The 23727-nt window shown below is 36.7% G+C and overlaps 1 protein-coding gene across 3 annotated transcripts in view; it reads right to left on the reverse strand.

Moving 5' to 3' along the window:
* Positions 1-12429: 12429 nt before the first annotated feature.
* The window catches only part of PLPPR5 (phospholipid phosphatase related 5), a 128082-nt gene continuing 116784 nt past the window's right edge, over positions 12430-23727 (reverse strand). For all 3 annotated transcript variants that reach the window (XM_067727001.1, XM_067727000.1, XM_067726999.1), the window contains one exon: positions 12430-13186. In XM_067727001.1, the coding sequence (XP_067583102.1) occupies positions 13154-13186 (33 nt within the window). In that variant the 3' untranslated portion in view covers positions 12430-13153. The remainder of the gene's footprint in view (positions 13187-23727) is intronic.

Genomic DNA, 23727 nt, shown 5'->3' on the forward strand with positions numbered 1-23727 from the left:
TAACACTTATAAATATCTGAAATTATATTACACATTTACATTCTTCTTTACTTTACCAATTCCTCCAATAAAATGAAAACTCGCTGGACAGAGGGGTTTTGTCTTGTGTGTTATTATCTGGGATAGTACTTGACACACAGTAGAGTCTGTATAAACATTGTTGAATGAAATTATGAAAGGTTTAATTAATTAGTCTCAGTTCATAATCATGTCACTTCTATTGGCTTGCCATTAAGACTGTTTAGAGATATATGGTGCTGTCTTGTCCTTTCTGGATACACTCTGTTGCATTAAAATATGGTCAAACATGGTCTATCTGCTTTGGTCAATGAAAGGTGAGCAGAAGTGATGTATGTCTTAGTGGCGTAGACTGTTTAAGAGCCAGGCACGCTCATCACTGTTTTTTCTTCCCCTCTGCCAGAGTTAATGCCTAAGTTCCAAATAGTGTCTTCTCTGCCAGCCTAGGTCTCAAATTTAGGAGGGCTATGAAATAGATTAGAGCCTCCAAGTAATCCTTGGTAGACATACTGTGTAAACAGGAAATAAACAATAATTACTTTGGGCTGATATTTGAGGGCTGACTGTTACTGTAGTAAAATCTAGTGTAACCTAACTAATGCAGAGTTTAGTATGTATACATAGTGTGGTCTGAATCACAGGGCTGGCAGTGGAGAGGCCAAGATTCAAACCTGGTTCTGCCTGTGTCTTTTCCACTAGCCCAGAGTACTATAGATAGTAAATAGGTGTATTATTTTGTTACGGCTGTGTACTACAAACTGGGTGGCATAAACAAGAACAATTTATTGTTTTACAGTTCTGGCGGCTAGAAATCTGAAATCAAGATGTCTGCAAAGTTGGTTCCTTCTGAAGGCTGTGAGGAAGAATTTGTTCCATGCCTCTCGCCAGCTTCTGTCTGTTTGCTGGCAGTTTTTGGAGTTCCCTGGCAAGTAGAAGCATCACCTCAGTCTCTGCTTTCACCTTGTTTTTCTTTTTATTGAAGTATAGTTGGTTTAGCTCTCTGCTTTCATCTTAACATAGCATTCTCCCTATGTGTGTTTGGCCGTGTCCAAGTTTCCCCTTCCTATAAGGACACCAGTCTTATTGGATTGGGGGCCCATTCTACTCCAGTTTGACCTCATCTTAACTAATGATATCTACAACTACTCTATTTCCAAATAAAGTCACATTCTGATATGCTTGGGGCTAGGACTTCAACATATTAATTTTAGGGGGACACAATTTAAAAGTAAATACCGTGACTCTACTACCCAAAGCAATCTACAGATTCAATGCAATCCCGATGAAACTACCACTGGCATTTTTCACAGAACTAGAACAAAAAATCTCACAATTTGTATGGAAACACAAAAGACCCCGAATAGCCAAAGCAATTTTGAGAACGAAAAATGGAGCTGGAGGAATCAGGCGTCCTGACTTCAGACTATACTACAAAGCTACAGTAATCAAGACAGTATGGTACTGGCACAAAAACAGAAATATAGATCAATGGAACAGGATAGAAAGCCCAGAGATAAACCCACGCACATATGGTCACCTTATCTTTGACAAAGGAGGCAGAAATGTACAGTGGAGAAAGGACAGCCTCTTCAATAAGTGGTGCTGGGAAAACTGGACAGCTACATGTAAAAGTATGAGATTAGATCACTCCCTAACACCATACACAAAAATAAGCTCAAAATGGATTAAAGACCTAAATGTAAGGCCAGAAACTATCAAACTCTTAGAGGAAAACATAGGCAGAACACTCTATGACATAAATCACAGCAAGATCCTTTTTGACCCACCTCCTAGAGAAATGGAAATAAAAACAAAAGTAAACAAATGGGACCTAATGAAACTTAAAAGCTTTTGCGTAGCAAAGGAAACCATAAAGAGGACCAAAAGACAACCCTCAGAATGGGAGAAAATATTTGCAAATGAAGCAACTGACAAAGGATTAATCTCCAAAATTTATAAGCAGCTCATGCAGCTTAATAACAAAAGAACAAACAACCCAATCCAAAAATGGGCAGAAGACCTAAATAGACATTTCTCCAAAGAAGATATACAGAGTGCCAACAAACACATGAAAGAATGCTCAACATCACTAATCATTAGAGAAATGCAAATCAAAACTACAATGAGATATCATCTCACACCAGTCAGAATGGCCATCATCAAAAAATCTAGAAACAATAAATGCTGGAGAGGGTGTGGAGAAAAGGGAACCCTCTTACACTGTTGGTGGGAATGTAAATTGATACAGCCACTGTGGAGAACAGTATGGAGGTTCCTTAAAAAGCTACAAATAGAACTACCATATGACCCAGCAATCCCACTACTGGGCATATACCCTGAGAAAACCATAATTCAAAAAGAGTCATGTACCAAAATGTTCATTGCAGCTCTATTTACAATAGCCCAGAGATGGAAACAACCTAAGTGTCCATCATCGGATGAATGGATAAAGAAAATGTGGCACATATATACAATGGAGTATTACTCAGCCATAAAAAGAGACGAAATTGAGCTATTTGTAATGAGGTGGATAGACCTAGAGTCTGTCATACAGAGTGAAGTAAGTCAGAAAGAGAGAGACAAATACCGTATGCTAACACATATATATGGAATTTAAGAAAAAAAAAATGTCATGAAAAACCTAGGGGTGAAACAGGAATAAAGACACAGACTTACTAGAGAATGGACTTGAGGCTATGGGGAGGGGGAAGGGTAAACGGTGACAAAGCAATAAAGAGGCATGGACATGTATACACTACCAAACGTAAGGTAGATAGCTAGTGGGAAGCAGCAGCATAGCACAGGAAGATCAGCTCGGTGCTGTGTGACCGCCTGGAGGGGTGGGATAGGGAGGGTGACGCAAGCGGGAAGAGATATGGGAACATATGTATATATATAACTGATTCATTTTGTTGTGAAGCTGAAACTAACATACCATTGTAAAGCAATTATGCTCCAATAAAGATGTTTAAAAAAAAAAAAAAAAACAAACTAGTGGCTAGAGGAGAGAGGGTCAAATTAAGAATATGGAATTAGGAGATACAAACTATTATGTACGAAATAGATTAGCAACAAGGATATATTGTATAACATAGGGAATTATAGCCTTTATATTATAATAGCTTTTAATGGAGTATAATCTGTAAAAATATTGAATCACTATGCTGTATACCTGAAACTAATGTTGTAAATCAACTATACTTGAATAAAAAGTGAAAATGAAAAAAAAAAAAAAATAAATAAAATAAATAAATAAATAAATAAAAGTAAATACCGTGAGCGTATGTAAGGGTATAAATAGTGTATAACAATTCTATGACTACATCTAGATTAACCTGGATTGAAGATAATTTTCCTTACTATTGCTTCTGTTATCCTTACAATGTTCCTGGAAATCTGTTGAATTAGAAAGAGCCAGCAATAATGAAAAAAAATGGGAGATGAGAAATTGCAATATTATCTTTGTAAAATATATATTGTCAAAGTGAAGAGTGTTAGTCTCAATTGATGGTGGTCCACCTGTTATGTCCATATGTCTTTAGCATTTCAAAATTAGGACCATGTATTCAGAATAAATATAAAGGCATCTAAAATGGTAGGGACGTGATCCCAGATATTGTCACCATATGTATAATGAATTTCCCATTTACAAAATACCAAGTCTATATCATTTGGCTTATCTGGTATAACATACAAGTTGATTTCCTAGCACAAAGCACCATATCACAGATAAAGCAAGCTAGCCAAGAGAGCTTGAAAGTTTCGTAGTATTGAAGTTTTACTTTCAGTCATTGCAATTTATGTTCTCAAAAGTTGAAATTTCATTTATAATAAAAATGTATTAATATTGAACCATATGCTAAAAGAATTTTCTAAGAGAGCAAACATAATGATCTGACATCTGAGTTCTTACAGATTATGACTTAGGATAACATCCAGAAATCTCATGTTGTACTTCTTCACTTTTAGCAGTGAGAAAAAAAATACCCTAATTTAAGATGTACTTATCTACATCACATATATAATCATGGCCCCACTTTTGATGACTGGTGGCACAGCAAATAAGTCAGAGTAACAATAGTGAAAAAAGCCCTCACATTTTATTTCATAAGAGAGTTGAGTCCACTTTAGCCTAATGGACTTAATTTTACATATAATAGCACTATGATTATCTGTGTTCTGTTGGCATTCTTCAGTTCTTCTGTAGGACACAGCTGCAGGAGATGAAATTTTAAGGCAGTGGATAGCTGTTAGGACCTAAATTGTGTTCTGCCCAAAATTCATATGTTGAAGCCCTAATCTCCAATGTGACTGTATTTGGAGATAGGATCTTTGGGGAGATAATTAAGGTTAAATGAGGTCATAAGAATGGGGCCTAACCTGATAGAACTGATGTCTTTGTGAGAAGAGGAAGAGATATCAGATCTCCCTCTTTCCCTATGTGTGCACAAAGGGAAAGCCATATGAAGACACAGTGAGAAGGCAGCTGTCTACAACCCAGGAAGAGAGGCCTCACCAGACACCGGTCTTGCTGGCATCTTGATCTTGAACTTCCAGGCTCCAGAACTGTGAGAATACACATTTCTGTGGTTTAAGCCACCCAGCCTGTGGTATTCTGTTATGGCAGCCTGAGTTGACAATATAATAGCAGAATGAAAATGGGTGAGAAGGTTGCTAAGAGAGATAAATTCAAGAAATAATGAGAATTAACAGCAGAGTGCAGAGAAAGCCATAAGAAGGTGAATAGGGAAAAAATATCAACAATTATAGCTTCTGAACTTCTTTAGCTCAAGGGAACAAAGTCCTCTATATAGCTCTTTATAACTCCCAAGAGCTTTACTTTATTAGAGCAACAAAAATGATTCATGTTCGAAAGGCTGGGTGGGAAAATGCTGGGTGGGTTAAATTACGTATGTGAGCTAGAATGTGCACAATATAATTTAGAAAAATTACCTAAATTATCAAGCTTGAGTTATTTGGGAAAAAAATCACTTTTCTTGGTCTCTCTTCTACTCCTTCTACTGAGGAGTCTGAATAGCTGAGATAGCACTCTAATACAAATACGTTTCTATCCACTGATGTGACCAGTATTTCTTAATTTGGTCATATAAAAATAAGTGACTCCCTTTCCCATTGGATCTCTATAATCACAATAAAAAGAAATCTAAGGGGAAAGGGGTGGGAGAGGGATAAATTAGGAGATTGCTATTAATTTATACACACTACCATATATAAAACATATAACCAACAAAGACCTACTTATAGCACAGGGAACTATACTCAATATTGTGTAATAACCTATAAGGGAAAAGATTCTGAAAAAGAATGTATATATATTTATATATACATATATGTATATGCATAACTGAATCGCTATGCTGTACCCCTGAAACTAACACTATGTTGTAAATCAACTATACTTCAATAAGAAAAGTAAAAAAGTTAAAAAAAGAGACCTAATAATGAACAATTATGAGATTACAAAGTTCTTATGTATTAATAAAGTATAGATAACATTTCTTTTAAAAAGAAAACTTTGTGTTATATATATATTAGGGATTTTAGATATATCTCTTTCTCTGTGTTTATATACAGGTCTCTATTTAGGTCTCTCTATATAGACAGTTGTAGATATATGTGTGTGTGTATATATATACATAGATAGATAGATAGATAGGCAGTCTTTGTACAGTAGTGTGGGACCATAAAACATAAAATGACCATGCAAACTGAATCAATGCAAAAAGATCTTAATAAGCGATGGGGAATATTACAGTTAATCTGCTACCTTTATTTTTTGGTCAAAACATTAAAAGCTCCCTTACTGTCAATTTTAAATATGTAGGGAAGTGAAAAAATTAGCAAAACTAATATTTATTTAGTACACTGTAATTTAAAATGATGGAAACATTTTGAATTAAATGTTTTATTTCTTTGTAAAAAATTTATCCATAGCAGCCTGAACAGTGCTTGCTGCTTTCTTCCTGTCATATAACTTACTGCATAGAGTGATTATTTTCTCTCTGCCTTGGCTAATTGTCATACTCCTTTCTACGTTTACCAATAATTTATCCTTTGAACTTTCAATGCTGTGAAAATATCTCCAAGAGTTCCTTTAATGTGATGTTTTTGGTCAGAATCACTTCTCTGGGACACCTTCATTTTCATCACAATCTCATTCTTTGTTTTTGTCAATAAGCTCACTTTTACTCAATTTCTCTGGCTGCACTCAACATTCCCATGGTCAGCTATATCTTCTTTTATGCCATTTATGTTTGATTTGAATTTCCTTTTCAGCGTTATCACCTTTTCTTCTTTACTGCCCTTCCGTCTTTATTGGCCAGTTTCCTCTGTTACTTATGTATTTTTGAAAATGTCTCATGGATTTGTCACTGGGAGATAAGGGGTCAACACAACTGCATGCTTTTATGTCTGTGTGTGAACAGAATAACACACGTGAAGTGAACATTGACAGACTTCAAAAAAGTGATATGATTGGTCACCGATCATTATGTGCATGTGTTATTTACCTAGTAATTTATGAACTGAAGAGTTAGCAGAAACATGGTACTTTGTGCAAATACGCAGTTACACCACGGCAAATAAAATTTGAACACTGTTGTTGGCGAAGTGGTGTTATTTACTTGAACCATGTGTCTTATATAGTTTGGGCTGCTATAACAGAATGCCGTAGACTGGGTAACAGCAGACATTTATTTCTCACTAGCCTAGAGGCTGTGAAGTCCAAGATCAAGGTGCCTGCATACCTGGTATCTGAGGAGAGCCATCTTCCTGGTTTGTGGACAGCTGTCTTCTCGTATCCTCACATGGTGGAGAGCAGCAAGAGATGGAGCAAGCTCTCTTATAAAGCCACTAACATCAAGAGGGCTCCACCCTTGTGATCTAATTACTTCCCGAAGTCTCCATCTCCAAATACCATCAAGTTGGGGATTCAGGTTTTTATATATGAATTTTGGGGGGACATGAATATTAAGTCCGTAGCACCATGGTAACAAGTTTTAAACATCAGAGTTGCACAAAGCAAGCTCGCGCACGCACACACACACGCACACATGCAAGCACACAATTAATGTATCAGAACATGGTCTTATATTTCAATTAGTCTCTTTCTTTTTTTCAGGTTTTATTCTTTTGCTTCAATCTCTTCCCTACTCTTTTTACTCAGATGTTTTTTCTCCTTCTCTCTCTTTCTTATGTGCCTACAGGAGAAGAGCTAGGAAAGCTTTCTGGGAGAACCTAGGAGGGCTTCAGCAAGCTCCCCATGGCTCCAAGTACCGGGTGGACAGTTCTCTAGTCAGTTTATTTCAAAGGCATTTTGGGGGTTTGGCTGGAGATTGGGGAGGTGCATTCTGGGTCAGATACAATGAGCTTGCTCTCTATTGTCATTTGTGAGTTTCTCATGCTTATCAGAATAAATCCGTGCTCAGCACATTGAGGAACTCAGTTCAGTTAGGCTCTGCTTGAACATTTTTAAGGTCTAGCTGCAGGAAGTCTACGGTAGATTGAATGCACAAATAGCCTTTGTTCTCCACCCATCTTTGTGTCCACCCCTCTGCAATGTGCCTTTGCAGCTCCTCCCTCACTCCTTGGAAAATGGCTGGCCTTGGGACTTGCCTTGGCCCATCTCAACTGAATGAGATGAAATTGATAATGTGCCAGAGCCTTGCATGTTTCTGCTCTAACTTGGCCCCTGTGTGAAGCAGCTTAGCTAGTCTGAAGGAGAGACCACGCAGAGAAAATTTCAATTGTCCCAAGTGAAGCCATCCTAGATTAGCCTACATCCAGATGATCCCCATACATTGGAGAACGTCCAGCCAAGATCAACAGAGCTGTCAACTTGGTCACGGATGCATGAATGAACCCAGCTCAGACTAGAAAAATGGCTCGGCTAAACCATAGATTTGTGAGAATAGTATTTGCTTATTATTATGGCATTTGACTTTTTTTAAAGCTCTGCAATAAATAGTACAGTGTCATTTATAGAGGCAAAGGTTTTTTAAATTAACTTTAGCTGTTGCTGTAATCTATAAAAATGTCTTTTGCTTAGTCCCAAGAGTAGGTAGCTGGTAAACTCCAAGCCAATTCTACCACCTTAACTTTAAACAGACCTCTTAGGGCACCATCAGTGTCAGAGCTGCTGATCTATCCAACCTGGAGGAGTAGGGACCATGTCTCTCTTTCTAACCACTGTTTAGTCCACACACTGCAAATTATCTGGTATACAGAATCTCTCTATAATATTTGCTGAATGAGTGAAGGCCTAAAGGCCTTTTTGAGTAAGAACAATATCTCTAGGGAAATCTGATTAATACTCAAAATGTATCAATATTTTGGAAAGGTTTTTCTTTTTTAAATATCAAATTTAAAATACACCTCTTTTCCTCAATTTTAAAATACACCTTTTTTAAATATCAATTTTAAAATGTACCTCTTGTTTTCCTCCTGGGAAGAAAAAAACTTTTTCCCCTTTTCTACAAGTGACAGTATTTCAGTGCAAAATGAAAATGGAAATGAATTTATAAATGCAGTAATATGAAGGTCAACAGGCCAAAGGATGGTGTAAGAATCACCCTCGTTAATATTGGCATCTTTGAGACGTAAACTTTCAGTTTTTGTCTGATTGTTGGAGGTGGTTTCATGCCCACTCCTCTGTATTTCTTTTTGTCTGGAGGTCCTTGTGAGCAAGTGCACAGATTTGAAAATGGCAGTGTGAGTTTAGAATTTAGATCCTATAATCCATTCATGGCTCACAATCTTGGGGTGGTGAGAGCAAACTTAATTTTTACTACACCTTGATCATGTCCTGAGGCTCTATCAGACCAAGAACCAACTATGATCTAAAGTGAAGGAGACAGGAAAGAAGAATTTGAATACTTTTATTTTTACTTCTTGGAAGAGAATCATTCATTTAAAATCTGGAATAAATTTCCTTAATTGATATTTTTAAAGAATCATAACTCACAAAACTCAGAAAGACCATGCCTGCCAAATGTGAGATCAATGTTTGTAAGGTGTAAATAGAACCATTTGGTATATGTCCAGGGAAACTTTTTAGAGTATAAAATAAAAATTTAATAAATGGTACCCTAGAGGCAGGAACAAGTGATACTGAGCATGGCCCCGTGGGGCTCCTAGGCACAAAACCTTTCTGTGTCCCCCGTTTCTTTGATGACAGGAAACAGCCTTCATTCAGCCTCCATGACCTTCCCTGAGTTCCAATGGGTAGATCCAAGCAGTTGTTAATTAGCGAAGGGAGGGGATGCGAGACCAGGGAGAAACAAACAGTCGAGCAGCCTTGGGGCAAGGTCCTGTTTCCCCATTAACGGATACACACAACAATATCTTTGAACTATTTTGCAGATACTGAAACCCCCTCCAGGTGGGAGAAGTTAACGATTAACGATGGTATGCTGCACACAAGCATGTAGACCCCAGACCAGCTGGACCTGAAGGTTGATGATGCTGACTCCTACTTACCTACCCACGAACCCATTAGAAGAATATCCATGAGCTGATCACACTCTTTTTGAACAATTACTATAAAACTTCTCACTAGGCTTCCCTGGTAGCGCAGTGGTTGAGAATCCGCCTGCCGATGCAGGGGACACGGGTTCGTGCCCTGGTCTGGAAAGATCCCACATGCTGTGGAGCAGCTGGGCTCGTGAGCCATGGCCGCTGAGCCTGCGCGGCCGGAGCCTGTGCTCCACGATGGGAGAGGCCACAACAGTGAGGGGCCCGCGTACCGCAAAATAAAACAAAACAAACAAACAAACAAAACTTCTATCTTCTCCAAGGGGGGCCACATAATTTTTCGAGGCAGGAGCCCACTGTGTCCCCTTTGCCTGGCAAAGTAATAAAGCTACTCTTTTCTACTTCACCCAAAACTCTGTCTCCAAGATCTGATTCAGCAACTGTGTACAGAGAAGCTGAGCTTTCGGCATCACAAGGTCATTTACAACTAGTCTTTAGCATCTTGCTCATACATAGGAGGCAGATTATGTAGTAGATTGTGTACCTGCTCAGTATCCCATATTGTCTCCAGGGGGTTGTGATTTGTAAATAAGGAAGTTGGTGAGATCCCAGGATGGCCCATGGGATGCAGAGGGTCTTTTAGCTGCCCAAAGAACTGGTCCAATCTGAACCACTGTGATCCCCTTCCAAACATTCTCCAGTCGCTCTGGCAATCTGACTTCCATCAGGATAGCCAGCATTCTTTATTCCTCTACCCCCAAGAAAGAATTAATACCTGGGGAAAAAAAATCAAACTTAGGTTTTTTAATTTAGTTTTTAAATTTTATTTGAAAAATACAATACACAGCAGAGAATTATTTCCTCCCCTACTGCTCTTTCACAAAGGAAACTGTATGGTAAATGGAACTGAGATATTTGGCTAGGATAGATCCTGAGAAAAGAGAGGCCCAGTTAGAAGTGGAATAGACAAAGTCTGTCAAAGAAGGTTCACCTCTCTTTTAACATAAAAGATCCTTTTAGATAATCTTAGGAATCAGATAAAACATGTGCAGAATTTCTGCCATGCAAACAGAGACTACTGAAATTTTCAGGCTGACCAATTTATACTGACCTGGGCCCCAAGTAACTAGAATAAAAAGATGTTTTTATCAGAAAGACATGTGTTTGCCTGCTTTCACTAGACTACCTATGTACATATTTACAAATGAATATTTTCTTAAATGAGTTTTATCATTATTCTCAGTAACAGCATCATGGTTAAGGGCTCTTTGCTGACTTTTTGCCTTATGCATGTGTATCCTTTTTATCCTTCTGAATTTCCTTCATGGCAGGATCATTCACTGCACAATCTTCGGTCCATGACATTTAAATATTACAGATGACCTTACTCTGATCCTGGTTTAAATGTGGATTTCTGAGGAATTTATAACTCCTGCATTTAGACCAGGTTTAACCAGGTACAGAGATACATTTATATATAATATATAGCTAAGGCTTCCAACAAGAAAAATGTGACTAATTGATTCCTTGAAGACTGATGCTAGAACCAAGAGAACAGATCTCTTTAAGTCTTACTTGTAATCCTGCCTCCTAAAATATTATGATCATTCCCTCCACTTTCATTGCCAGTAAGTGAATTCCACATCACTGTTATTTCCTAAAAAGTCTTTAATGAGGGTCAAAGGCATTCCAAGCTTTTTTTGTGTTCTAAATTTCTACCAGAACTGAATTTTCTAGAGAAGTCTGAAAGGTAGAAACGTGAATTTTCTGTTTGTTTGTTTTTCTGGCCCTACTAAAAGTGCTTTAACTCCCACGGTGATGAAAAAGAGTAAGTAACATCTAATTTGGGAGTAATGGACAAGTCTTTGGTTATATTTATTTTCTGATTTCTGTTAAAATCACAGAGAAAATTAAAAGTTTGTTTCCTTTAGCTCTATCAAGGTTGGGAAGAATCTTCTCAGTCAATTAACCACTTCTCATATAAGACAAAGCTACTCTGCGTAGCTTTGAAAATCACAAAGTTATTGTTGAGCAGTACATTGAATGGTTTTCTCAGAGTCCAATTTATTTTCCTTATATTATGATTTTCATCCTTAATTCCACATGCTCAGTGTAAGGGAAGTCCCTCAGGGCCTCTCCTGAGGGGTGGGGTTAGGGCATGGGGGTGAGGGTTGCAGGACAGACATCTGATTTAGGTTTTGACTTTACAAAAGACCTCACATCTAGACTCTTGACGTTATTTTTAAATAGGATTATAAATTGGCTAGTATATTGTTGTGCTTTGAAAAGTGTTCGTTCTTCTTAAAACACAAATGTTTAAAATACAGCATAACTTTATAACTTTATTTTGGCATGTCTTCATTTTTTGAAGTATAGATAGTTGCCCAGACTCCGTTGACCTCTGAAAGGCCTCGATGTGTCCAAAATGATATGGCAGCTGTGGCATATTTAAAAAGAATACTAGGGTCAGAAAATCTAAATTTAAACTTTAACTGCCTCTTACTAGTTGTGTGGAATTGGGCACATTACTTAACCTGCGCTGTCTTTATTTTTCTCATCTGTAACACTAAAGCCAATCTCTTAATGTTTACCCAGGGTTACTGTGAAGATTAAATGAACTAATAAATGAAAATGTACTTTGTAAACTATAACGTACTACACATACGCGAAGTAAAATACATTAACTACATTTCTTACTTTTATATAATTTAAACTGAGCTGTCAGGGTGTGGTTCTTTGCCATTTAAATTATCTGGAAACTTGACTAGTAAAAGAATGGAGCCTTAGACCACTCTTGAGACCATTATCAGTGGAAAAATGCTCAATAAATAGGTATCATTGCTAAGGATTTAGTCACTTTGACTCTCCTAAACACTGCCTGAATTCAAAAACTACAAGTCAACAATTAAACCACAACTGTCAGGAACAAAAATCCAAATAAATAATTTTTAATTATGATACATTACTTATTACAGTAAAAATTGGCATTTTCCCCTTCAAAAGCAGAAGCACCAGTCTTAGAATTTATAGTATGAATGGTATTTTAAGTGAAATATAGCATAATATTATGTGCAAACATTATTTTAGTACAGAACATACTTTCTAAAAGTAAAGTAATTTCACACACTGAAATCTGTTAGAATGGAAATAAGTCATGCTGAATAATGAAATAAAAACCCCCATGACTTTCAAAGTCCACTTCAAATGAAACATGGTGTGCTGCCGAATAGAAGATACATGAAAAATTAAAAAGCTTGACTAGCTCAAAATAGAGGGACTTCTTACACAAATACGACTCGCGTAGAGGTTTCTTTTCACATGGTCTCAGTGATTCTGTGAGAAACTGAAGTGAATGTTTTATTTCAGAATTAATTTTTGTTCATTGGTCATCATTTTTTATTGAACCTACTCTGTGTGAGGCTTTGTCATAGGTGCTGGGGAGACAGAGAAGAAAGACACAGTCCTGCCCTTGAGGAGCTCACAGTCTAGTGGGGGAAACAGATAAGTTGACACTGATTTTTAAATTATAAAAATGATTAGACAACTTGATAAACGTTTTTGTCATCAAACACACTTTGGGTGTTATGAATGGATGGTGAAAAGGGATGATGTCCAATGCAGTGAAAGACCATCTGCTTCAATATCATGTGACTTCTGCGAAGGCAGTGATGTGGTTCTGCAAAAAGAAAAGAATTACAAAGTCAGAGCCCTGGGAAAACTGGCTTTGTAAAATATTCAGTGCTTTTACAAATAATCATTAGCCTCATATAAAACTGTAGCCCAGGTATGTTTAAACTGCAAAAGCATACAGCATTATTTAAATGAGTTGTACATATTATTACATAAATTTGGCTGCTAATTATATATTTTATTCAATATTATTAATTAACCAAATAGAGTAAAATGTTATACCTGCCTTATTCAAAATTAACACTGAAATTTGGAGAGATAAAAATGGCAATGCCAGGCATGTTAATATTCTGTTCAGTGTTAATGGAATTTTAATGCTGCATGTTGAAGTTTCAGACTAATTGCTCCCTGTGAGACAGATGGCATAGAAGGAGTGGTGAAATGTTCAGACTGGAATGGCATTTGCTAGTTGACAAAGATCTCCTTTAAACATTTCATTTTTGATGCATGAATCCAGACTACAGACTGCAATCTCTGTTGTTTACCTCAACCAGAAAATTCTTGAAGGAGGTTTTAAATTTTTTTTTGTTGTTGTTTGTTTAAGCAACTGAATTGTGTACAAAGGAACCCTGCGGAATGGCTAATATTTAAATGGTTTCAGACATGCAACAGGCCATACCATGGCTGCTGAAATACTGCAGTGGAAAATCGACATGACATAATTAATCATGCCACATATAGGTCATGTCAAGAGCTAACTTAAGTGACAGCCCCAACCACTAACAGCAGCATTATGGAAGGGTTTTACCATCAAATTACCTGTTTGGAATGTTTTTCATAGTAGCTTGGACTCTTTATAAGTCAAAGACATCATAAATAGAATTTCACATAATGAATGCACGCCATGAGATTTCTTCCATGTATGTGTAGCTCTTTTCAAGTTAAGGTGTTTTAAACAGCTAAAACATTTTCTGAATGTATGTGAATAAGTTAAAATTCATTTTCACTGAATTGAGGCATATTAAACACTAGAAGCATATTACTAACCACAGCTTAAGGCATTATTTTCTAGGTGTGACCCACTCAAGCCTAGAGAAAAACAATATCAGTAAGAATCAGTAGTGAGCAGAGCATGTGGACCCTTTTACTAACTGCTTGACAAGACCTTGGGTACTTTAATTTCCCATTTAAAAAAATGCATGATGAAAATGTTGGCAAATTCAACAGTTCATCTCTAAGTTTTCTTGAGTTTTCCTTCCAAAAGCACAAGCATGACTTTAGGACAAAAAATGTTTGTCAGAGTTATATAATGCACTATGATTGAGTAAAAGCCATAAGAACTGTGGAAACAGTACATCATAGTTTTATTTCCAGTGGCCCCATGGGGACTTGAAATCTGTGAACAATTTGATATACAGTGTTTCAGTACAAAACTGACAGGAGTGCACTCCTCTGGACAGGACCTAGCACATAGTAATTTCTGGAAAGATGTTAAGATATAAATTGAAGATTAATCGGTCAGTGGCAAATGGAGGGTTGGGAAAGGGTGAAGACATGACAGTAAAAAGAAAGGAAAGGAGATTAAAACAAAGGAGAGGGCTTCTCTGGTGGCGCAGTGGTTGAGAGTCCACCTGCCGATGCAGGGGACACGGGTTCGTGCCCCGGTCTGGGAAGATCCCACATTCTGCGGAGCGGCTGGGCCCGTGAGCCATGGCTGCTGAGCCTGCACATCAGGAGCCTGTGCTCCGCAACGGGAGAGGCCACAACAGTGAGAGGCCCGCGTACCGCAAACACACACACACACACACACACACACACACACACACACACACACACACAAAACAAGGGAGAGAAAATGGATGCTGTTCCAAAGGCCACTGGCCTAGGTATCAGTGTTCCCTTAACCTAAATAATAAAGTGTCCACAAGGCTCATTAAATTTGCTGAAGATGATCCAAAGTGAAGGGGACAGCCATCACTTTGGAAGATAGAACTGAAATGTTAAAAGACCTTAATAAAGCAAAGAAAGTATCAGAAACAAATCACTGATAATCAGTGCAAGGGAGAACACAAGCAGAGTAAGAAAAACCAAGGGATAGGTACAAGCTGGAGAGAGTGACAAAGAATGTGCAATGACTGACTGCAGGGAGAGCATATAAATTATCATCTAAACCTGGACATAGTGGGGGAGAAAAGGCATGCTAATCATGACAGGCTTAAACTGGGGCTGTCCCAAATAGGGACACGAGGTCACCTTAGAAATGAGACATTGAATGGATAACTGTAAGTGTGCTATTGAGAACCAGGAAATCCTAGATTCAGTCTTGCCATTTAAAAGCACGTTTTGTGGCTTCCCTGGTGGCGCAGTGGTTGAGAGTCTGCCTGCCGATGCAGGGCACATGGGTTCGTGACCCGGTCTGGGAAGATGCCACATGCCGCGGAGCGGCTGCGCCCGTCAGCCATGGCCGCTGAGCCTGCGCGTCCGGAGCCTGTGCTCCGCAACGGGATAGGCCACAACAGTGAGAGGCCCGCGTACCGCAAAAAAATAAAAATAAATAAAATAAAAGCACGTTTTGGTGACCACTAGATCTTCCTTTCACTGCCCATAAATTCTGAAGGATATTACCCCTTTCTTTATGCTAAGTCATTACCAGGTTAAACTTCAAGGGTAAACAGTTTGTTTCCAGACTGACTCCACTTTTAGATCCCAGGGCTCTGGGGAAATGCCTGCTTTTTCCAATTAGTACCCTTTCACTTTCACATCACAATTAAGCTCTAATCTCTGAGTTGATTTTTCCTATTTGACTGGAATTAGAAGGGTTCTACTTGGGGCTAATCATTTAAAGATTGTCATTAGGTAAACAGAGGAAAATAAATAACAAAGTGACTATGCAAAAGGAAGAGAAAATAAAGGGGAAATTTAATAACAGTTTCCAAGTACATTAAAGGAGTATACAGAGAGTGCAGGGGCCATCTGTTTATTAATTTCACTAAGAGCAAATAAACCCACACCACAGACTGAAAGGGATGGACCTTATATCTCAGTATGCTTTAAGAAATAAGATGAATTCTCGTCTAGCACAGGAGAAGTTTTTCCCTGAAAGAATCTAGAGAAAGGGCAAACTAATTACTTAAAGTCCTTACCATCTATAAGACTCTATGATTCTATATTATAACAATTACATGCATGTAAATGCATGATTTGAAATATTCAAATGGTATAATTCCTATGCAGGAAGTTATGACATTGCTCACTTCATCAGCATTTTTCTCAGTAATATTTAAAAAAACAGAATTGCACTTAATATTTTCAGATCACCTGTCTTGAGGAATGGACTCCCTATGAGGCAAACTAGGTGACAAGGATTTTCCCCTTTTAATCCAGCTGAATTCTTAATATGCAATACTAAATCTTATTAGTAGATGATAGTGCAAACACTCAGCAGGCAAACCAAAAACTCATGCATAGAAGCTTCATTCAGAGTCACAAGAAGAAAGCGGTCATATAAATCATCAGTGCAATTATACATACAGAGGATTAGAGTGGAGATAACAAAGCTTGTGTCCAAAGAGTTGAAGATTAGAATATGCTACATCCATTAGAAAGTGTTCATTCAAGTCCACAGCAAATCAGTGAGCAAAATACTGAATCCAGTCCTTGAGTGCAGAGGTCCCATGGAAAAACAAGCGCCTGTGTCTGAAAAGTAGTTTTGGATTCTTAAATTTGATAAACTCTAAGTCTCTAGCATATCAGTTTTTGAAGCCTTAAGTTCTATGTGAAAATTTCTGTTTTCCTATTTATTCTATACCCCCAGTTGTATAAATTATGCTTTGGAATTTTAAAAAGTTACTTAAAACAAAATTGTCATTTACTTATGACATGAAAATTTGGTGATGACTTGCCACCTGACAAGATCTGCCACCCGCCATTTCTCTTTGAGAAAACAGAGGGAGATGCAAAATGAGTACCTCAGGCAAGAAAACAAAAAATAGTCACTACTATTAAGGGCTATTTCATTGAAGAACGCTAATTTCTCATTAATGAGTGAAAAAAATCAGTGAAAACACAAAATATATTTGAATAAATATATACAAAATTTTATATTGAATAAAAATAACAATAACAACCCAAACAATCTAGTATCTAGATCCCTTTTCGTTGTAATGGAAACCTGCACAGAAGGACACGGTTTCTGTATTTGGCTTAGCTTTGCAACCAATTCCAACACCAGTGCGCTCTAGCGCACATACGTTTATTGCCTTAATTGAAGGTGTTCACAGTGGCTGATTCCCATTATCCAGCTGAAGAGTCTTGCAAGACAGCCTTTAAAGGACCTTCCCTGTGAATTTTCTTCTTGACCACTCTCAATAGGTTGGATTTGGGACACCTACAAAATGTGTTTTGTATATTATTTCAGTGTTTATTTAAATATTGGCTGACTTACTTGGATAAAGTGCTAGTCTATTTAAAGTTCTACGCTGTTATATTGCTGGACCAAATGCTGAGGTTAAATGTTATTCCAGTTTTTTTCTTTCTGGATGATTATAAACAGCTTTTGTTTTTTAACAGGAGGTTATCAGCAATCAGCTTTTATGCTAAACTTAAGCATAAAATGGGATCTGTGCATATGATGGCTAACTCAATGATTTGTGTACTCAGCTCTATTGGTAAGGAAGCTGGGTGGCACAGTGGACTCTGCAGTCAGGTAGTGTGAATGCAAAGTGTTTGAAGGTGGGCTCCGTACCAACTGAAATTTTCACAAGCAATTTAACCTTTCAGAGACTTAGCTTTCTCATTTGTGAAATGGAAATAATAATACCTATTCGAATAGATTTTTATTAAGATTAAATGAGATGATATGAACAAAGGTCCTTGTCTCTACTCAAACATATCATTATATCGATAGTTGTCTGTAAAAGCCAGAGAAACAAGATAAAAAAGTAAAAGAAAAGAAAGAAAAAGAGAGAGAATGAAGTCAAGAAGATTTTTATAATTGGTTGGAATTTCACAATGCTATAGTCTACAATTCTAATATCCAAACAAACTTTAAAACCCAAATGTTTCTGGTAAAATTGGTGCAAATTCATTTGGTTGTAAAAAACAAACCTGAATAGCTGTGAGGCAATTTGTACTCTGTTATGCTGTGGAAATATCCATCTTTGATTACAAAGTGATGCCCAAGATCCTGCTTGTGTAACAGAATACACAGTACTTTTCCCTAAAATATAAAATATTTTAATCCTGAAAAACACCTAGCACTAGTGATTTAGGATAAGGAATCATGGTCCTATAATAATCAACAATTATTACAGACACAACCTACATTTTGTCAGGGGAAGGTGGATGGATGTCATACTTCCAAATATTGGCTATCTTTATTTTGCATTTGCTTCCTTCCTTCCTTCACTGTGTCTCTTGATGAAGGCAAAATGGGTAAGAGAAGAGAGAAGGAAGAAAAGCAGTAGCATATGAAGTGTGTGCTCTTAGACTCTACTTTGTCACATTGTTTTCCTCCTCGTAGGTTGTGAACTTGGTGAGTATTTTAGAAAAGAGAAATGATGTTAGGTCCATATTAGAAGAAATTATTAGAGAACTTCAAACTTGAGACTACGAAACATTGTAAAGTTCATCTAAGCAATTTCTTGTTTTGAAAAGTTGGGGATGTGAAGACATAAAAGATAAATGTGATAGAACCAGAGTTCTCTCAGGAAAAATGACTTTTGGGGAACTATTTCTTTTTTTTTATAGTGGTTCTGTTTCAATTCAGAGTTTTATATTAGTTCAGAGTTTTGTTTCTTCGCAGGAATTTCCTTTTACACCAGTCTGAGAACCACTGCCAAAAGGTACAGAAAAGTGATTAGTTAGCAATGTGAGCACTGCCAGATATATACAATCAATTCTTAAAATATTATTTATCTGGTAAAAAGAGTATTGCCTAAAAAAGCAGTAATCCTGAATGGTTCTCCAAAAAAAAAAAAAATCTCTGTGTTTAAATACTTCTGGGAACAGCTGTACATTATTTCCCTTGCTTAGAACTTCATGGGGCATAAGGTATTGAGAAGATGTGTAATAAACTCTTGGGTTTCACTGTAACTCAATATTTCCCAATGCACTGACATGAAACTCCACGTAAGTCTATTAATACTAATGTGTTTATGGCCCTTAGTGGATGTGGGTATCCCTGGACTCTATCTAAAGTTTCTTAACTTCCCTAACTCTAATGACCTGTCTAACACAACTTTAGCCCATATTCACAACTATGTTCTCAACCATCAACTCAATGTACCTCCTGGCCTACCTCCCTCATACTACAAAGTTTCTTTGGCCATTTTAGAAATTTCCCAACCAATAATTGTGCATCTGCTCCAGCTCATCTTGCTTCTTTTCAATTCTATTTCTATTACATTCATTCTGGACCCCATTTGAACTCTCTTTAATGGCATCCTCAAGTCTCTTGCCCCAGTGCTCTTACCTCACTTGCCAAATAAAACCTTGGTGCAAGCTGGTTCCTCTATCTGGAATATTTTTCTCTCCTTCTCCCATGGCCACCAGTCCTTCAGATCTCTACTTAGAGGATGTTGTAAGCATCGCTAAGTTTGGATGGGTCCCCGTTTATGTGCTCCTCTAGCATAGCTATCATCACCCTATTCTGAATTTGCCTATAAAATTATTTATAAAATCTATAAAAGTACAGACTCATGAGACTGTAAACTCATGAGTCCTGGGAAAGGTACCATAGTGCTGCTTATTTGATATTTGTTACATGTTTCATATATTACAAACCTAGTAACAAATAAAATTTTACTATACATAACAAATGATGGTAAAAAATGTAACTCACCCATAAATTGTACCCATGCCTTCTTTTACACTAGTATTTTAATCTAACTAATGGCTTCTTATTTAATTTCTCTTTAACTTTTAAAAATGCATTATATTTGCTAAATAAGCAGCCCAATGCTACTTGACAGAGAAGAATCAGAGGATGTGGGTAATGAATCAAGTGCATGATAAGTTCTTGTATAACCAGGAGCTGATTAGAACTCTTTATTTAAAAACTTGCCTATTTTCAGAAAGAGGTACCAGTCAATAAAAATCTGGATGAGCTACATCAAGAGTAATTTCAGAACCATTCAAACCCATAAGGGCCATTAGGCATGACACAGATAATTCAGAAAAATTTTGTAAAGGTAAACATATTGAATATATTTACCATACAAACCAACAATCCCATTCCTAGGTATTTATCCAAGAGATTGAAAAATATACATTTTCACAAAAACCTGTACATGAATTTTTATATCAGCTTCATTCATAATTGGGAAAAACTGGAAACAGCCCAAATATCCTTCAATTGGTAAATGGATTTTAAAAAATGGTGGTACATCCTATACAACAGAATACCACTCAGCAATAAAAAAGGAAAAAAAGAAAACAGGTAACAACATGAATGAATTTCAAATGCATTATGCAAGGTGAAAGAAGACTCAAAAGGCTACATACTATATGAATCCATTTATATGACATCCTGGAAAAGGTAAAACTATAGGAACAGAAAAAAGATAGTGGTTGCCAGGGGTTGGGGGCTAAAGGAAGGGTTGGCTACCATTTTAGGGTGATAGAAATGTTCTATAACTTGATTGTGGTTATGATTACATGATGCTAGGCATTTGTCAAAACTCGTAAAACTATATGCTAAAAAGGGAATTTTATAGGATGTAAATTATGCCTTTAATAAACCCCAGTTAAAAAAAGGAGTACCAGTAAGCCACTCTATGAATTAAGTCTAAGGGCCAAGTGATGACTAGAATTTGACTTGTCAGTTATTGAACTATTGTTTCAATATTTGTTTCAGTCACAAAAAGGGAAATACAAAATAAATGTATGGGAAGGTATTCAAAAGATGCAAATTAAAATGAGGTACTTCATTTATTTTTGACCTATAAGATTGGTGAAGATTTTTAAGAACAATATTCTCCATTCTTGGTTTGATGTGAATCAAACCAAAAACTTTAAGAGTACTCATCCTCTTTTTTTCCAGCATTTCCACTTCTATAAATGTATCTTAAATAAGTTATTAATTGAACTTACAAATATATCTATTTTAGAGATGTTTACCCTAGTATTGTTTATAATTGTGGGAAATTGGAAGTGGAGGCAATCCTCTGCCTAACAAAGGTAATGATTAATTTATATGGATTAAAGCTTTTCAATGTAATTCTATATTGTAATTCTATGTGTACAGCACAGTGATTATGATCTAGAGCTCTGCAGTGATAAACATGGAATATAAATAAAAAATGGAAAAAACAGTGTTGTATTCCAATTTCAGAATGCAGGTTATGTGACCTTGGGCAAATTACTTAACCTCTTTAAGTCTCCTCTGTAAAATCGGAATAACAAGCTACACTCAAATGATTTCTGTCAAAACTAAAATGGCATTTTATGTGTGATGTTCTTTGCATAATTCTGGACACATATTAGGTTCTCACTGAAGATGAGCTTTTACAGTTATGCTTGATATGATGATATATTCATTGAGCTGTGAGCATACTCATGATATACTGTTACATGGGCAAAAGCTGGCTACAGAAGGGAGCATCCAGGGAGGTCCTGTACCACACACAAACTCAGACACATACTCATGGGGTCTCGAAGGCTATTTTAAGAAAATATGTCCAGTGATTACTGTGGTAGGATATGGATATTTCCTATTCATTACTGTTTTGCTTACCCAGATTTTCAAATTTTAAATAATGTACATAAGTTACTTGTTGCTCCTTTAACAGAAACGACAAACAACAAAAACTAAATGTGGTTGTTTCATAAGACTGGGAATGGGGTCATTGTTTATTTTCCTAGTTTTAGTCAAATAAAACTGTATTTTCTCTACCAAAAATGTTCATAGTGTCATGGTGCTCTGGACTGATTTTGAAGGCTGCCATAGCTTCAAAAGCGTCTCTAGGACAGTCTACCAAAAGGGAACCAATCTGAGAGAAGAGGGGGATGAATGGGTGGAAGAAGTTTTCCATGTGTAACTAACGATGTGTGCACTGAGAATGATTTTTTTAATCCGTCATTGTCTTATTCTGTCCTTAACTAATGACTGCAAGAATCATACAATTTAAAAATGCAGTCATCAACTCTATATTTATTCATAAAATGAGATGAGAGAGCTTGTTTATATTCAAAAGTAATGTACTGAAAAGACGCTTTTATAAAAGGCCTGCTAGATACGACTGAACAAAAAAATCTGGCTTTTATTCTTTGTATAGTATATTATGATTTATAAATAGTGTGGAGAAATAAATAATGAATATATGTAAGTACAAATAGGAAAAATGACATATGGCAAAGTAATATCAGTATATGTTAATTTTTCTAACCTAAAACGTTGATGCCTGGTTGGAATTTTTAAGCTTCCGTTTTCAATTGCCTTTTTTAAGCAATATTAAATTTAACAAATGAGAACAGAGTACGGCATGTAAACACTGATTCACTTCAAATATTTTTCATAAGTGCTCAAAGCTTAGATTGAGAAAAAAGGCCTAAAATATAAAGATATTTTGTTCCACTAACTATTCCAATATCTGATCACTAATCAGTTGTTTTGACAGGTCCTATGTAACATTTACATTACAGTTCAGCAGCTCTGTTAAACAAAGATTTGCATTATAGAAAAGTAACTGAATCTTAAATAGATTGCCATTGTTATTCAAGCACAACATTTTGAAACCTCAAAAGAATTTATCACAGAGAGCACCGTAACGTATAATCATATTTGTCTTGGCAAGAAACCACAGGATTGTTTTGCTGTTGCTATGACACTAATGTATGCAACATTTTATACTATAAGATTTTCTGCCACATGTGCTATGTATGACATAGACGATCTGTATAAATTTTTAAATCCGTGAAATATATCTATAAGGGTATCCTATCCTGCAATAAAATGAAAATCCTATTAAGGGAATCATTATTGTTACAGGAGGGAACTAACTTGTGTTAAGCACCTACCATGTGCCAAGAAGTTCATTTGGGATCTGTTAATCCCAATAATCACTCCATAAGGAAAACATTATTATATCAATCTTTTTGGAAAAGGAGAAGAGGAATAATTTGTCTAACCCCACCTAGTTCTAATGTAGACAAACCAAGCTTCAGGCTCAGGACTGCCAGCTGCAGAAGCTTGTCTCTCCAACCTCCACCCCACCCCCACTCTGCCTAAATTTCAGCTCAGGCTTCACCTTGATTTCTGTGATTTTATAATCTGCAAAACAGTCAATGTAAATGTTAATGCGTGGGCTTTCCTGGGTCACCGTGAATTCCCTTAGAATTTTCCTATCCATATAGTTTTCCTTCGCAGTTGCCATGGGAATTAAACAAAACATGGTAATTTCTATCTGTATTAGTACACACTCCTTATGCCATTTCTAGATTTTTCGAACTGCCATCACTGGTTACCACTTTCACTCAGGTGATGCTTCTGTTAATCAGGAAGTGCTTTCATACAACGAAGGTTCTTGAGTAGTACAGGTTAGTGAAAAGTCCCTGACCCGATGTACAAAGCTGTAATCTTGTAAATTA

The sequence above is a fragment of the Pseudorca crassidens genome, chromosome 2, assembly GCF_039906515.1.
Source record: "Pseudorca crassidens isolate mPseCra1 chromosome 2, mPseCra1.hap1, whole genome shotgun sequence".
Lineage (NCBI taxonomy): Eukaryota > Metazoa > Chordata > Mammalia > Artiodactyla > Delphinidae > Pseudorca > Pseudorca crassidens.